We start from the raw sequence: 17,363 nt of genomic DNA on the forward strand, positions 1-17,363 counted from the left end.
AGTTCTGCTTGTTTTTCTGCCCACATTTTGTGGGCCTCATTGTTCAGTGCATTGCATGTTTTTTCTTGTCCAGCTTAATCTGTGTAAGGATTTATGCAGCCGAGCTGGAATCTCTGGAGAGGCAGATTTACCCTCCAAGTCTTTAGTTAGATTTGGAGTTTTTTTGTATTATCTGTGGTGGACATTTCTTAGTATTTTTAATACTGACCGCATAGTTCTCTGTCCTATCTTTTCTATCTAGCTAGATTGGCCTCCTTTGCTAATTTCTGTTTTCAGCCTGTGTATGTTCCTTCCTCTCCTCTCACAGTCAATATTTGTGGGGGGCTGCCTATCCTTTGGGAATTTTCTCTGAGGCAAGATAGTTTTCCCTTTTCTATCTATAGGGTTAATTAGTCCTCCGGCTGTGACAAGGTGTCTAGGATTGGTAGGTACATCCGACGGCTACTTCTAGTTGCGGTGTTAAGTCCAGGGTCTGCGGTCAGTACAGTTACCACATTCTCCAGAGTACGTCTCATGCCGCTCTTAGGCCACCAGATCATAACAGACAACGCAGTGCCTACTTTGATCAAAGATGATAAGTGGTGATCAGTCAGCCTTGTTCTCTGAGAAGATTTTGTATGGGGGTGTCTATGTCAGACTGGAGGAGCACATCCTCTTGTATTATGGGGGTCCCTATATTTCTGGAGGTGGAGGATCAGATCCTGGTACTTCCACCTCCAGAAATATAGGGACCCCCATAATACAAGAGGATCTGCTCCTCCAGTCTGACACAGACACCCCCATAGTACAAGGATCTGCTCCTCCAGTCCTACACACCCTCCCCCTATGCAGCAGGCAGGTTTCAGAGTCAGACTTCAGCTACCCGGTCCCCGTGGCCGCGGTCTGGAGCACGCCACTTACCACCGGCACCGACAACGTCACCTGGACTCTCCAACCACAAACTGAACACACAGCGAGTGCGAGTGAGACAGTGACGACGAGTCACTGGTGCTGCGGCGCAACGACCGTGAGTGACGACGAATGAACTGAAGCAGCCTGTCACACGCTCAGTGACGTCAGCCGCTGCTGGCGCTTCCCTGATGCGGAAGTACCAGCGGCGGTCAGCGCCTCTCAGCGGTCCTCTTGTTGTCACTCTCACTAGTCACAACAAGCAAGCGAACCGGGCCGGCGCCCAGCGGGCAGGTACTAGTAGCGCAGCAGCACGGGGGGGATTATCTTACTGGTCTGTCTGTCTGTGGGGGCGGACAAAGTTTGAGACTTGTGCGGGCCGCAGATATGCCTGTAAAGGGCCGCATGCGGCCCGCGGGACGTGTGTTTGACATGCCTGCACTAGAGGCACCCGGTTGTTTTCTTCTTTAGCTTTGTAATGTAGCAGGTGATTCCTTGATATTCTGGTGGCTCTTGTAATCTGGTTTTCAATTGTTCTTGGATGGTAGCCCTGATTCAAAAAGGTCTTTCTAAGGTGACCAAGGTGTTCATCTCTATCCATGGGGTTGGAACATATACGATTGTATCTGATGGCTTGGCTGTAGACAACAGAGTTTTTTATGTGTTTTGGATGGAAAATGTCCCATTTAAGGTATGTTGGGCGGTCGATTGGCTTCTGATACAGGGATGTCTCTATTTTATTGTTCTGCAGCTTAATGATGGTGTCTAAAAAGTTAATATCAGTACAGGAATAGTTGAGTGTCAAGTTGATGGTGGGATGAAATTGATTAAACCTTGGAACTTCTTTAGCTGTGGCTCAGACTTCGTCCAGATAATTAAAATGTCATCAATGTAGCGGTAGTAGGCCAGACTGTGCATACTGTGGAGCCATTTTTCTTCCCATTGCTGTGCCAGTCTCCTGTAGATAGATCTTGTTGTCAAATTCAAAGAAATTTTGGGTGAGGATGAATTTTATAAGTTTCACCACATAATCCGCATCTGTCCCTGTGTTCTCCAGGAAGAATTTGCAGGCATTTAATCCATCCTGGTGTGGGATATTGGAGTACAAAGATTCCACATTCATGGTGGCCAGGATGGTTCCTTCTGGTAGAGGGCCTATTGCTAATAGTTTATTCAATATGTCAGTTGTGTCCTGAATGAAGCTGGGTTTATCCTTTACCAGGGGTTTAAGAATGCCCTCTACCTATCCAAATACCTGCTCAGTAAGGGTGCCCACACATGAAATAATTGGTCTCCCTGGATTTCCAGATTTGTGGATTTTGGGAAGAATGTCGAATATCCCTGTTCTTGGACTTTCTGGTATCAGGTCATTGGCTCTTGTGGATTTGTCAGGTAGACAAGATACCAACTTGTTTAGTTCCTTGTAATAGTCCTGTGTAGGATCCAACTCAAATTTTTTGTAATAGTGTATGTCCATAAGTTGTCTGTTTGCTTCCTTCATATAGTCTGATGTGTCATCATGATTATTGCACCTCCCTTGTCAGCAGGTTTGATGATGATTTCTTTGTTGGTTTTCAGGGACTGTATGGCCTTTTTCTCCTGGGCACTGATGTTGTATGCTTGTCTCCTGTTAGTATCTATGATGGTGGATTTTATCAAATGTCTGAAGGAGTCTATATATTTATCCAAATGAGGGTTCCATCCAGGTGGAGGTGTCCAGTCTGACCTCTTCTTTGTTGTTAGGATCCCTTTTCCTTCAATCCAGGTGGGTTCTGAATCTTCTGTATCATTGAAATATTCCCTCAGGCGCAATCTCCTGAAAAAATGTTCCATATCACTGCAGAGTTCAGTTTTATCCAGGGCCTTAGTAGGACAAAATGAGAGTCCTCTGGAACTCATAGCAACTGGTCCAATATTTATGGACATAACTGTTTATCACTCCTTGTAATTCTGCTTCATGTCACCTGTCTTATCTATGTTTTTTTTGTTTTTTCTGTGATGTGTTGTGCATAAATATGTGATTCTCCAGAATTTCTTTTAGTCTATGCCTGGTGAAGAGACCTGAGTAGTCTCGAAAGCTTGCAATTTGTTACCATCTTTTCAGTTAGCCATTAAAAGGTATCAACCACTGAGGACTGTCAATTCTAAATATTTTTCTATCTACTGGCTAACAAGGTACCAAGATATATATCTTTCCTGTATCAAATAAGGATGAAAAGGCATAAAAAATGCAGCAAAAATGCGATAATCAGAGAAGATTGTTATTGTGCAGTTTGGTGCGGACATCTGCAGAATGAAATACAGTATTTATGCGTGAACATGGCTTTACAGACATCAGAAAGTCAGATTTCGCATAGTGAAGCTACATAGAGCTAAAGTTCTGGCTGTGAATGAATGAATGAATGAATGAACAAAAAAATAAATACATAGGTGGCAACTAGACATGAGCAGGATACACAGATGAAGTCACGCCGGCCCTGGGTAATCAAAACCCGCACCGAGTGTGCAGTACGGTAAGAGATTTTGGAACGCCCGCCAGGGCCGTGGGGTACTCGGTACCGGGTCCGGTACTTAAAGGGATGTGTCGTGGTGACCCTGGTCGTGGCCCTGGGCGCCCAAGTAAAAGGGATGGTCTTTAAAGGGGTTTGTGACCGACGTTGCTTAAAGGGGTCCTCTGGGGTGGTGTTATGGCAGCAGGCATATTATGGCTTCCCATAGGTGAATCTGGGTCCCCAGGGCTCCCAGTGTGGTTAGCAAGGATGGTGTGGTGCCGGAAAATAAACGGAGGACACGGTTGCAGTATCTTTACCTGGTTTACTGATGGTAGATAGCCACAGTCCAGGGTACCAGCAACAGGTGACGGTGGAGTCCAGGCAGCCTGAAAACGACTAGAATTCTCTTTGCCAGGTCAGATTGGGAGCCTTCCACTATGCGCTAAATAATAGTCCCTTGCTGCCTATGGCTTCCTTCAAGGTCCTCTCTTACTCTCGGTCCTGGGACAGTTCCTGCATGATAGGCAACGCGAGCCATTTCATTGGGGTCTCTATCAACGGTGACTCCGGGCTCTGGGTGTTGCTGTACCTCAGGGTGTAATGTGGGCAAGTAACTTTCAATTTCCTGCCCTCCGGTTCTGTCGTGGAACCTGCAGTTCCACACAGCCTCGGGCTCCCGGTGCCCGGTTTCTGCGCTTCAGCTTAGAGGAAGTTCACTCGCAGCTCTCCTCTAGCTTCTGACTTCTCCTGTGCGCTTTCACTGTTCCTTGTCTGCACCAGACTGACTAACTCCTTCTCCAGACAAGAATGTATATCTGTCTAGTGAAGCTCCCCTGATACTGGGTTTAGAGCTCCCCCTTCCGGCCTGGAGTCAGAAAGTGTTGCATGTAGGATTACCTTTCAAAGGGATCCTCCTCGTTTCCAAGCACAGCATCACCTGCCCGGAGAGGAAGACAATACGTCAGTGGTACCTGAACTGTGGTGCCACATTCCCCCCCCCCCCCCCCCCCCCCGTTAAATCCAGTAGTCCTGGACTGGAAAAAGAAAACATAAACAATACAGTTTAGGAAATATAAAGCCAAAAGGTGCACCTTGAAGGTGCCAACTATCTACAGTAAAGTTTTTGGGCAATTCACTGTCCATTAACCTATTGTCCATCTAAAATTTTCAATAAGCATTAGCAAACATTTTTAAACCGGTAACACCAATTATTGACATTTTTACATTTCTAGTCCCTGTAACGCACTGGGATCTGACCTCTAGTACTACGGGTAGATCTACGCAGCACAGGCACTGAGGGTGATCTGACCAGATTCACTAGGCTTGCTATCACTGGTGTTATGCACTCTCTTATGGCTACGCTACTGGGAATTCTAGGTAGCACAGGTGTACCTGATTTCCTAAGAGTACTGCTGCTCACTGTGGGCATGACAGATTCACCGATAGCAGGGGGTGGATTCTCTTGCTCCACTACTGGTGTGATGTTTGCTGCTTGAGCCCGCTGATGTAGAGTCTCTTCTGTTTCAGGATGTTTTTGAGTCACATCTCCTTCTGGTATTTCCAACTGGGGAAAGGTCAAAACAGGCACCACTATCGCTTGATTTACCCGAGTCCATGACTGGGGAAAATCTACAAGATCAGTATGGATTCTCTTTTCCTCTTCTTCCGTGGGTTGAGAAGTACCTGGGTCTTTCTTCTTGTCTCTCATTTGGTCAGGGCACACTTTAAGATGATCCCTTGATACCGCAGTCGAGATTTCTCCTCCATCTTTGCTTATATGACACACTTTAGCGTTATCAAAGTTTGATGGTAAGATGGTATATGGTTCTGCTTCTCACTGGTCATCAAGTTTGTGCATTCTTCTTTTCCGCTTTAGAACTTGTTCACTTGGTGACAAGTGAATTGCAGGGGCTCATTGATTTATAGTTTCTTTCTTGTCTTTCAAGAAATAGAAAAAAAATAAAAAAATCCGCACCGCTGCTGTGCTGACCCTGTTGTACCTCTGTCTCTATTACCATCCACTGCTGCTAATGCTTATATGCTTCCAAAAATACGGGATATAGGGTGCAACACCTGTAGTGGCATGCAAAGTTCAAACAATAGAAAAAATGGTGTGCACTCACCTTTCCGATAAAAAGTTCCTTTATTGAGACATTAGCAGTTCAGACAGGGAGAACGTGTAGTGAAGTAGGATGACAGCTGTTTTGCGCAAACAGCGCTTCCACAGATCCTGATAGCCAAAGGAAGTGGGAGGGCCGGTTTATATGGAGTAAGACAAAACCTCCCACCACCTGGCTTCATGGGTATGATTAATACCATCTTCAGAAGGTGAATAAAGACATACAAATTAACATCATTAAAAACATGAGAAAAACATGAAAAAAGAGAAACAAAATACATCTGAAACATAGAAGGGAGATTCACAAAAAAACAGACATGTCAACTTTTTAATTTAGACCCATTGGTCCTGTAGACAATGACATCCTGGAAAGGGTTGATAGGGGCCCCCTTTTCGCCAGTCGCCGCAGTAAAAATATTAAAGATCTGATAGTACACAACCGTTTTCAGAATGATCGCACAAATTGGCTGGAAGCAGGTATACCGAAAGGAAACCATAAATGCGGCCATTGCAATTTTTGCATATTTCACATAACAGGTAACACCATTAAACTGGGTGCCATTGATCATCAGGTGCAGGATTTTATTTCATGCAGGACTACATACGTGGTCTATGCGCTGATATGCCCATGCGGCTTTTACTATATAGGTAAAACTATCCGTCCCCTTTTTATACGAGTGAGAGAGCACTTCAATTCAATCCGTACAGGTAGAGGAGTCCCTCGCCTTATAATCCATGTAAGACAATGCCATGAGGGTAACGCAAGGATACTCCGCTTTATAGGTCTGGAAAGAGTGACTTTACCCAAATATGGTGGCAATCTAAATAGATTGCTTTTGAGGAGAGAAGCAATATGGATAATGTATACAAATGCTACAGGACCAATGGGTCTAAATGAAAAAATTGACATGTCCGTTTTTTTGTGAATCTCCCTTCTATGTTTCAGATGTGTTTTGTTTCTCTTTTTTCATGTTCTTCTCATGTTTTTAATGATGTTAATTTGTATGTCTTTATTCACCTTCTGAAGATGGTATTAATCATACCCATGAAGCCAGGTGGTGGGAGGTTTTGTCTTACTCCATATAAACCGGCCCTCCCACTTCCTTTGGCTATCAGGATCTATGGAAGCGCTGTTTGCGCGAAACAGCTGTCATCCTACTTCACTACACGTTCTCCCTGTCTGAACTGCTAATGTCTCAATAAAGGAACTTTTTATCGGGAAGGTGAGTGCACACCATTTTTTCTTTCTTGTCTTTGTCTTGCCTGGGACAAGCTCCTTTCCACACATTCTTGTACTTGGCGGTATTTCTGCTGTCGGTCAGTATCCCAATCTGCATCTGTTGAGGTTGTTTCTGGTGTTAGGACTCCCATATCAAGGTCAACACGTAATTTACTAGGTCTTCCTCTCATTAGGTAAGCTGGAGTGCAGTTGGTGGAATTCACCGGGATATGATTGTTCAGATTAACCAAGTCCGGCAACTTCTCTGGCCATAAGTTTCTCTCCTCCAAAGGCAAGGTTTTCAGTAAGTCAATTACCACCTTGTTCATCTTCTCACACATACCATTTGTCTGTTGGTGGTTCGGCGTTGTTCCAATCTTCTTGCATCCGTACAGGTTACACAACTCCTGGAATACTTCCACCTCAAAGGCTAGGCCTTGGTCGGTAAGTACCTTTTCAGGGTAACCATGTGGTCGACAAAAGTGTTGGAATGCCTTGGCTGCCATCTTCGCTGTCTGGTCTTTGACAGGCATGACTACCAGGAATCTGGAGTAATGATCCACTATGTCAAAGCATATACATAGCCTGACTGTCTTGGTGTTAGCTTCACATGATCCAGAGCGACCAAATCACGTGGCTGGTGGCTATGGGCTGTAGAGGTGGTGATGGGCTGTAGGGGAGCCCTTTGGCTGTCACGGTCCTTTCTGTGCAGGTTGCATTGGCAACACTCTCGGCACCACTTTTCAATGGCTCTTCTCATACCAATCCAATAGAACCTCCCACGAAGTAGGACCTCTAACTTCTTCCATCCGAAGTGTCCTGCTCCATCATGGTATGCTTCCAAGACCATTGGCGCATCTTGTCTTGGGACTACTACCTGCCAGACTAGCTCTTGAGTGCGTGGGTCGATATTCCTCCGACACCGCATACCATCGTACATAAACAATTTGCCCTTCTCTTTCCACAGCTGTTGAGTCTCTTGTGGAGCATCTGGACCAGGGTGTTAATTAGCCTGTGTCAACAGTTCTTTTACCAGACGGACTGCTGGGTCACTATCCTGCATCTCTGCCCATCCATGGTGGGGCAATGGGTTCAGCGTGGCTTCTCGCCTGTCATTGCGCTTGTTCTTCACATGATGGCAGTATTGAGTCCCTTAGGGCGGTGGAAGGCTGGTAACTCAATCTCTTCGATTGCTTCTGGATCTTCTTCCACCTCTGGTAAATGGAGCATCCTGGACAGCGCATCGGCATTTGCGTTCTTGTGCCCCGCATGGTACTTGATGGTGAACTTGTAATTGGACAACCGGGCCATCCTTCGCTGCTCCAATGCACCTAGTTTTTCCGTCTCCAGGTGAGTCAGCGGATTGTTGTCCATGTAAACAGTGAACTTTGCTGAAGCCAGGTAGTGTTTGAACCGCTCTGTTACCGCCCAGACTATGACGAGGAACTCCAGCTTAAAGGACTGTAGTTTTTGGGCTTCCTTTCAGTGGGACGAAGCTTCCTGCTGGCGTAAGCAATTACTCTTTCCCTGCCTTTTTGAACCTGGGACAGCACTGCTTCCAATCCCATGTTGCTGGCATCTGTGTAGAGCACAAACAGTTGGTCATAGTCAGGGTAGGCCAGTACATCATCTCCCGTGATAGCCAACTTCAACCGAGTGAAGGATCCTTCCAGCCTGTCGTTGCATTCAAATGGTGGTCCCTTGTTCTTGGTCTTTTTGGATTGGCCCACTAACAGGTCTTGTAGGGCTGCGGCTATCTTAGTGAAGTCCTTAACGAACCTTCGGTAGTAGCCTACCAACACGAGGAACTGCCGTACTTTATGGATGTTACTGGGTTTCGGCCAGTCCCTGATCACGGTGACCTTGTTAGGGTCTGGTGCCACTCCTTCAGCAATTACCACATGGCCCAGGTACTGTACTTTGGGCTTTAACAGGTGGTACTTGGACGGCTTTATCTTCAGGCCAAAGTTAGACAGCTTCAAACACCTCGGCCAGGTGCTTCAGGTGGTCTTCATAAGTCTTGGAGAAGATGATGACATCATCCAGGTACAACAGGATGGTTTCAAAATTCTTGTGCCCGAGACAGCAGTCCATCATTCTCTGGAATGCCCCTGGTGCGTTGCAAAGTCCGAATGGCATGTAGTTGAATTCGGAGAGGCCCATCGGTGTCGTGAAGGCGGTCTTTTCTTTATCCGCCTCTGCCACGGGAACCTGCCAATATCCACTAGTGAGATCTAAGGTGGAGAAATAGTTAGCAGATTTTAAAGCAGCTAATGACTCTTTAATTCTGGGCAATGGATAGGCATCCTTGTGTGTAATACAGTTTATCTGCCTGTATTCATCACACATCCTCATTGTACCATCCTTCTTTCTAACGAGGACTAATGGAGCTATTCAGGGGCTACAACTGTCTCTGATTACCCCAGCCTCCTTCATATCTCGTAACATACTCTTGGCACATAGGTAGTGAGGCCGGTACCTCTCTTTAATGGGCGAATGGGGATATGATGTTGAACCCCTTTTACCTGCCCAAAATCTAGTGGGTGTTTGCTGAACACCCGCTCATACTTATGAACCACCCGGTAAGCCCCCTGTTTTTGGTGTGAAGGGGTAGAGTCAGTGCCCATGTGTATCTTCTGACACCAATCCTCCATCTGTCCTGCAGAGCCATTGTCCTTCTCCTGGTCGGACAGGACCAAGGGTTCTTTTGCTTTTATTGCATTATCATTAAGGCTACTTTCACACTAGCGTTGTGCACTGCACGTCGCTATGCGTCGTTTTTTAGAAAAAACGCATCCTGCAAAAGTGCTTGCAGGATGCGTTTTTTCTCCATAGACTTGCATTAGAGACGCAGTGCGACACATTGCCACACGTCGCAACCGTCGTGCGACGGTTGCGTCGTGTTGCGTCAGTCCGTCGCCACCAAAAAACGTTGCATGTAACGTTTTTTGGTGCGTCGTTCCCATCTTTTCCGACCGCGCATGCGCAGCCAGAACTCCACCCCCGCCTCCCCGCATATCACAATGGGGCAACGGATGCGTTGAAAAACAGCATCCGCTGCCCCCGTTGTGCGGCGCTTTCACTGCTTGTGTCGGTACATCGCAACGACGCAATTCGTCGTGTGTCGTACGCCGCTAGTGTGAAAATAGCCTTACAGTGAACAGTTTAGCAAGTGTGGCATATCTGGGTAAGTGAACCTCTTGCTCTCCACAGTTAAGGACACGTACTGGTACCCTCCCCTTGCGGACATCATCCACCCCTCTGGCTGTCAGGATGGTGGGCCTACTATCTGAATACACAGGTTCTACCAGGGCCTGGTAGTCTTTACCTATGAGGCCTATTGATGCCCGACACCAGATTAACATTTCACTCCTGGGGGGTATTGCGATGGGGATTGGATCACTCACTGTGATACGGCCAACTTCTCCACCAGACAATTATACCTGTGGTCTCTGCATCAGGGCTCTGATTTCTTTTTGCAGGACACGCTGCTCACTGGAACCAGCAGTTTTGGCCACCTGTTGTAACAAGACAATAACCTCGGCAAGACAGATTTCTATGACATTAGTACCTAAGGTCATCATAGTGTTGCATTCTCGCTGGTCAATATCAACAACCACCAGTCCATGGGCTTTCAATTCCACCCGCCCCACTGTAATGGTCACCTCCTTGTACCCCAATTGTGACAAAGGCTGACCATTAGTGGCTACTATGGTCAAATCGCTATCTGTGCCATGGGTAATATCAGAGTCAGCCCTGTACCGCTTGTAAAGAATGTAAGGCATAGTTTTCACCTGAGAGCCGGTGTCCAGTAAAGCGTTCATCGAGATACCGTCGATCACAATGGGGAGGACTGGTCGTCCTTCGACGTACTTGGCTCGCCAGTTTTGTGGGCCTGGTCATCCTACTCCTGGGGGTTGGCCCTCTGCACCAGGGGTCGCTCGTTTAAATGGCAGAACCTTGCGATGTGTACTGCCTGGTTACAGCGGCGACAGATGGGTCATCCGTCCTGATGATAGCGGTCATCTCTTCCTCTGATCGGTGGGATCCTCTTCTGTCGTTGCCAGATGTCATCTGGACTGGAAGGCACCTGGATTTTCTCCTTCGGGGATTCCTGCAGGGACTGCACAGTTCTGGCTAGTGCAGCTACACTTTTAGTCAGTTCCTGGACCTGGAGGCGCAGTTCTGTTGAGGAATCATCCTCCAGGATCTGTGTGTCGGCCTCAACGGGGGCCTGATGAAAGGATGCCACCTCCTGGTGGTACGTGATTGCTAGACGCCTAGGTGACACTGCGCGGCTTGGCAGTGGTTCATGCAGCACACAGATGACCCTGTCTTTAAAATGTGCAAAGTCCAGGTCAGGGTTTTGCCAGGCCAGGATGCGCAGCTGTGTCCTGTGAGTGCTGGACAGGGGGCCCTCAATAAACTGCTTCTTTAATAGCTTGTCCCCATCCTGCACGCTGTTCGGGTCAACCTGCTTAATAGCCCGCAATGCCTCCTGGACATTAAATGCATAGCCCCGTATGCTATCCTGTGTTCTTTGTTTGCACCCGAAAAACCTCATCTTAATTTCTGCAGTCGTGCGGGTGTCAAAAGTGTTTTTCAGTTTGGCTAGTATCTGCTCCACAGTTCCTTTTTCAATATCCAGAGGATTTTACCTCCCTTTGTGCTGCTTCAATTAATTGACCAGTTAGAATGCTGACCTTTTGATGATCCGTCAGGGGGTATACATAAAATAGGCTGCAGAGTCTTTCTTTAAAGTCACTCAGCGTATGGGACTCCCCTGAATATTGTGGCAGCCAGGCCGCTCCTGGTATATAGGGCATGGATAGCGGCATTATATGAGCTGTAGCTGTGGCGGGGTCCAGCTGGTTTACAGGAGTGGCGGCCACTGTGGAGCCTGGTGGCATCATGGGGCCTGCGTCTGCCACGGGGCCTGGTGGCATCATGGGGCTGCGGCTGCGACCGCTGTTAGATCTCCTCCCGGGTTGGACTTATTCCTTCCCCCATGCTAACCTCGGGTAGGCCTGACGACCCGTCACCAGAGTCTGCAGTGGTTCCTTCTGCGCTCGGTAAGGTGCTCTTCAAGGTTCTGCTTCCGGCTTCTTCACTTGTGGATCTTTCTACATGGTGCCAGCTTCCTCTTCGCGCTGTTTTTCCAGGCTCCGCCCACGAAGGTACACCTCATTCTTGCGCTCCACGCGGCACTGCATTAGCGGCTCACATACAAATTCAACGCAGTCTATGGCACACAGTACCCAGCGATGCTGGGGCACGAATCCTGTTTGTGATGCCAAGTTGGAACGCCCGTCACGGCCGTGGGGTACTCGGTACCGGATCCGGTACTTAAAGGGATGTGTCATTGCAGCAGTGACCTGGTCCGTGGCCCTGGGCACCCAAGTAAAAGGGACAGTCTTTAAAGGGGTTTGTGAAATAATAGTTTGTGATGCCACCTGTGGTAGCCGGTCAGGGGTGACCGACGCTCCTTAAATGGGCTCTCTGGGGTGATGTTATGGCAGCAGGGATGGTATGGCTTTCCACAGGTGAATCTGGGTCCTCAAGGCTCCCGGTGTGGTTGGCAAGGATGGTGTCGTACTGGAAAATAAACAGGACACAGGGTTGCAGTCTCTTGCCTGTTTTACTGATGGTCGACAGCCACAGTCCAGGGTACTAGCAACAGGTGACGGTGGAATCCAGGCAGCCTGAAAATTAGTAGAATTCCCTTTGCCAGGTTAGATTGGGAGCTTTCCACTATGCGCTAAATAATAGTCCCTTGCTGCCTATGGCTTCCTTCAAGGTCCTCTCTTACTCTCGGTCCTGGGACAGTTCCTGCATGATAGGCAATGCGAGCCATTTCATTGGGGTCTCTATCAACGGTGACTCCGAGCTGTGGGTGTTGCTGTACCTCAGGGTGTAATGTGGGCAAGTCACTTTCAATTTCCTGCCCTCCGGTTCTATCGTGGGACCTGTAGTTCCACACAGCCTCGGGCTCCCGGTGCCCGGTTTCTGCGCTTCAGCTTAGAGGAAGTTCACTCGCAGCTCTCCTCTAGCTTCTGACTTCTCTTGTGCTTTTTCATTGTTCTTTGTCTGCACCAGACTGACTAACTCCTCCTCCAGACCAGAATGTATATCTGTCTAGGGAAGCTCCCCTGATACCGGGTTTAGAGCTCCCCCTTCTGGCCTGGAATCAGAAAGTGTTGCATGTAGGATTACCTGTCAAAGGGATCCTCCTCTTTTCCAGGCATAGCATCACCCTCCCCGAGAGGAAGGCAATACCACTGTGGTACCTGAACTTCTGTGGTGCCACAATTTGCCGAACCCCCCGTCCAGCCACCAGGTACCACTTGTTTGGATGCTGGACCAGAAACCTAAGAATTGATCCGCTTATCTCTTGTCTCAGTTGTCCCAGATACAGCAGACAGTCCTGGATTTGGGCCTATGCCCTGCACAGTCTCAGGCATCTGCTGAATTTCTCTCACTGCTAGTGGCCCTCTGACATTTCCTACTGCTAGGAAAGAAGTGGTAAATGGGCTTGGATTGGGATGTGGCCAGGGGCATGGCCAAAGTTTGCCACGGCATGCTACGCGCACTGCATGATCTGCCCCTCATTCTGCTCTTTGAAAGTTGGAAGGTATGATAAAGTGCAGACGGGGTCAGCACTATACCACACCATTGGCCGGGGTCACACGTGTGAGTGTGATGCAAACAACTCGCGCAAGTCTCTCACATCAATACCCAGCACTTGGGATCGGAGCTTTCAGCTGCATAGAAATACACTAGCTGTTTCCAGCCAGCTAACGCTCGGTACGCTCATTGCTATCTAATTAACGCTGCTGGTGATTAAACTAAAGTAAATAATGACAACATTCAATAGCACTTACGCAGGTGGTAAATTAACTTAAAACGAAGTTAATAATGATAAGAATCATTAAAAATCTGAATAATACATTTGCGGTGGTGGGGCGGGATTATGTGTGATAATGTGGTGGGGGGGCAGGATTATGTGTGGTGATGTGGTTGGGGGCAGATTATGTGTGGTGATGTGGCTGGATTATGTGTGGTGATGCTACTGTGCAGGATTAGCAAGTAATCATGATGATATATATATATATATATATATATATATATATATATATATATATATATATATATATATATATATATATATATATATATATATATATATATATATATATATATATATATATATATATATATATATATATATATATATATATATATATATATATATATATATATATATATATGCAGCCGCATGCTCCGGTCCGAGCATGATGCAAAAGACGTGAGTTTCTCGCATCACACTCTGAAGTGTGACCCCGGCCATAATGAGATTGTCCTAATCACCTCATGGTGGGGAAAGAGCCACTTGTTACAATCAACTCCATTTATCCTTTATTCACATAGATTGTAAATGTTTTTGAGCAGAACTCTGACTCCTCTTATGTAAGTTGTTAATTAGTTTGAAACTCTGTAGGATTTTGTTAATGCATTTGTTAGGTGTCAAGATCCCACCGCTGCACAGGGGGAATCTCAAACCATGTCCACTGCAGTCTCCCATTCTCCTCCAGCCACAGTGGAGCCTGCTCAGCGGAGACATCGATCCCAGCATCTGGCTCAAGCTGATACTGTGAGCTTGATTACTGCTGCCTTTCCAGGCTCTGCCTTTGTAGCCAGCACTGATCAGCAGTGAGAAGGCATTTCAGGGACTAAAGGTACCTTCACACTAAACGACGCTGCAGCGATACAGACAACGATGCCGATCGCTGCAGCGTCGCTGTTTCGTCGTTGTGTGGTCGCTGGAGAGCTGTCACACAGACAGCTCTCCAGCGACCAATGATGCCGAAGTCCCCTGCTAACCAGGGTAAATATCGGGTTACTAAGCGCAGGGCCGCGCTTAGTAACCCGATGTTTACCCTGGTTACCAGCGTAAACGTAAAAAAAACCAAACAGTACATACTCACATTCCGGTGTCCGTCAGGTCCCCCGGCGTCTGCTTCCCGCACTGACTGTGTCAGTGCCAGCCGTAAGGCACAGCACAGCGGTGACGTCACCGCTGTGCTCTGCTTTCACTTTACGGCCGGCATTCACAGTCTGTGCGGGAAGCAGACGGCAAGGGACCTGACTGACACCGGAGTGTGAGTATGTACTGTTTGGTTTTTTTTACGTTTACGCTGGTAACCAGGGTAAACATCGGGTTACTAAGCGCGGCCCTGCGCTTAGTAACCCGATGTTTACCCTGGTTACCAGTGAAGACATCGCTGGATCGGTGTCACACACTGATCCAGCGATGTCTATGGGAGATCCAGCGACGAAATAAAGTTCTGGACTTTCAGCAACGACCAGTGATGGCACAGCAGCATCCTGATCGCTGCTGCCTGTCAAACACAACGATATCGCTAGCCAGGACGCTGCAACGTCACGGATCGCTAGCGATATCGTTGCAAAATCGTTTAGTGTGAAGGTACCTTAAGTCCTGCTTTTCCAACACTGAGCATGTCCACTATGGGAGGTCGGGGGTCACATGCTCAGGTCCTGTTGCGGCTCCTTGGACCATCAGGAAGGTCCCAGAGTGCTACTACTAATAAAAGGTTTGCATGGCTCGGCCATGCGCTAGGGTAAACTTGTTACCTTGTGTGTGTGGATATATGCCTGTTCATGGATGAAAGCTCTGAATCATTCCCATCCCTAGTGTTGTTGCCTGCTCGCAAATGATAGAGCTACCTAGAGCCCGACAGTGCTGTCCTGCACATTAGCACAAGAAACTGAATCTAGTTAGCAGCGACCGCCAGAGCGGCACCGTGCGCAGTTAGTGCGCTTTCCTGGCCCTAGTTAGGGTGGTTAGTGGCGTCCGCAAGAGCGGCGCTGCACGCACTCCTGTGCGGTACATGTTTTCTTTACTTAATTCCCTGGCACCACAGTAGCGGTTTTGAGCGCAAGAGATCTAGAGGGACTCTTAGGGCTTGTTTCCATTTGCGAGAAACACATCCGTGTCTCGCATGTGGAAACCAAGCTCTGGTGCCCGCACTTGGGAGCAGAGCGTGCGGCCGCACAGCAACACATGGAGCCGCACGCTCCGCTCTGGAGTGCCGGCGCCAGAGCTTGGTTTCCACATGCGAGACACGGACGTGTTTCTCGCAAATGGAAACAATCCCTTACCCTGAGTCTGGGGCAGTGTTCTGTGTCGCCTTGCTTGCGCTCTCTGTGCAGTATCGCGGCCCTGTGACGCAACAGGGTACCGAGTGAAGCTAACCCGTGTGTGTACTCACATTATACCGCCATATAGTCCGTCATTACCAAGCAGCAGGTGTCTTAGCTGCACGGTGGACTGCGAACGCACCTTATATCATCTCTAATTATTATTTGGTGCGTTCCGCCAGTCCTAACAGCATGTACCCTGTGAATTTTAAAGTACTGCAGAAAATGTAATGTATAAATTGATGGATTATTATTATAAAACTATAGAGACTATATATATATACTGTATATATTTATATATATTATAGAAATTAGTCTTTGTTTTTGGCAGGCAGGAACCACAAGAAGGAGCACAGAGTCTTCCTAGGCTGAGAAATCAAAAGTCCGAAGATGCCTTTTTGAGGAGAGCATCAAGGGAATCAAAGGTCAGATATTAAATTCACCACAGCTATTTAAGCTGAAATTTCCATTCAGCATGTCACTGAATATCTATGGCACAGATAACTGTATTTCTGACACATCCCAATAAAAACTAATTATCCTCATACCTTGGCAATGAGTCAGTCAGAATTCCTTATTTCTGACTTACTGAGAAACCACCCACTACTCAGTAGAATTTCTATTGTCTTGACTCTTGACATAGCAGAAACCTGATATTGCTGGAGAGCTGAGTCTCATGCGTTTTCCTCCCGCTCTTCCTGGAAATCTGGGTCACTAATAATTATTTACTAGAGCATTGCACCCACACGTGTTTGTATAATATACCAGCCTCAGATTTACTGTGCAATGAAAGCAATATAATTATTGTAATGTGGTTAGTAAATGTCTGGAGTGTACAAATACCAGTACTATTTGGTAACCAGGATATACTAATTCTGTCTACATTGCTTCAATAATAATGCTCATCGTTTTCAAAGATGGAATCCTAAAGTTAAACCCTAAAATCACCCACCGCCAGAAGCAGCTGTCCATATTGAAAAAAACCTGAATGGTCATCTGAGCTGAATATGCATGTATATGGTGGCATTGGGAAAAATAGCTGTCAGTCAAACAAGCACTCAAGTGATGTAATTGTGTCATTAGGTAAGTTGGTTATTGCTCCATGACACCACCCAAAACAGTGACCAGGGAAGTTTTTTTCCTTTTTTCCGTACATGCGGTTTCAAGAAGTATACTTATTTTTCTCTCTCCCCCATGATGGCACCACAGAGAGAGGAGATCCGCCCTCAGGGACAGGAAACCTACAGGTGAAAAAGTCGGTACCACTCTCCCGCATGAATTGGTTTTCTGTCCCTGATAGGGAACCTACAGCAACGAACATACCTTAGATCATTGTGGGATGCCGGGGACTGACCAGTCCAATCCAGGCAGCCGGGGTTCCCTGCCTCGGCTGGGGCGTTTTTTCTCTCCTTCCTTGAAGCGCCAC

General features: G+C 47.2%; 1 protein-coding gene across 2 annotated transcripts in view; it reads left to right on the plus strand.

Moving 5' to 3' along the window:
• CRYBG2 (crystallin beta-gamma domain containing 2) overlaps positions 1–17,363 on the plus strand; it is a 386,970-nt gene that overhangs the window by 131,159 nt on the left and 238,448 nt on the right. For both annotated transcript variants that reach the window (XM_077295719.1, XM_077295720.1), the window contains exon 2: positions 16,269–16,362. In XM_077295719.1, the coding sequence (XP_077151834.1) occupies positions 16,269–16,362 (94 nt within the window). The remainder of the gene's footprint in view (positions 1–16,268; positions 16,363–17,363) is intronic.

Source organism: Ranitomeya variabilis, chromosome 3 (assembly GCF_051348905.1).
Source record: "Ranitomeya variabilis isolate aRanVar5 chromosome 3, aRanVar5.hap1, whole genome shotgun sequence".
NCBI lineage: Eukaryota > Metazoa > Chordata > Amphibia > Anura > Dendrobatidae > Ranitomeya > Ranitomeya variabilis.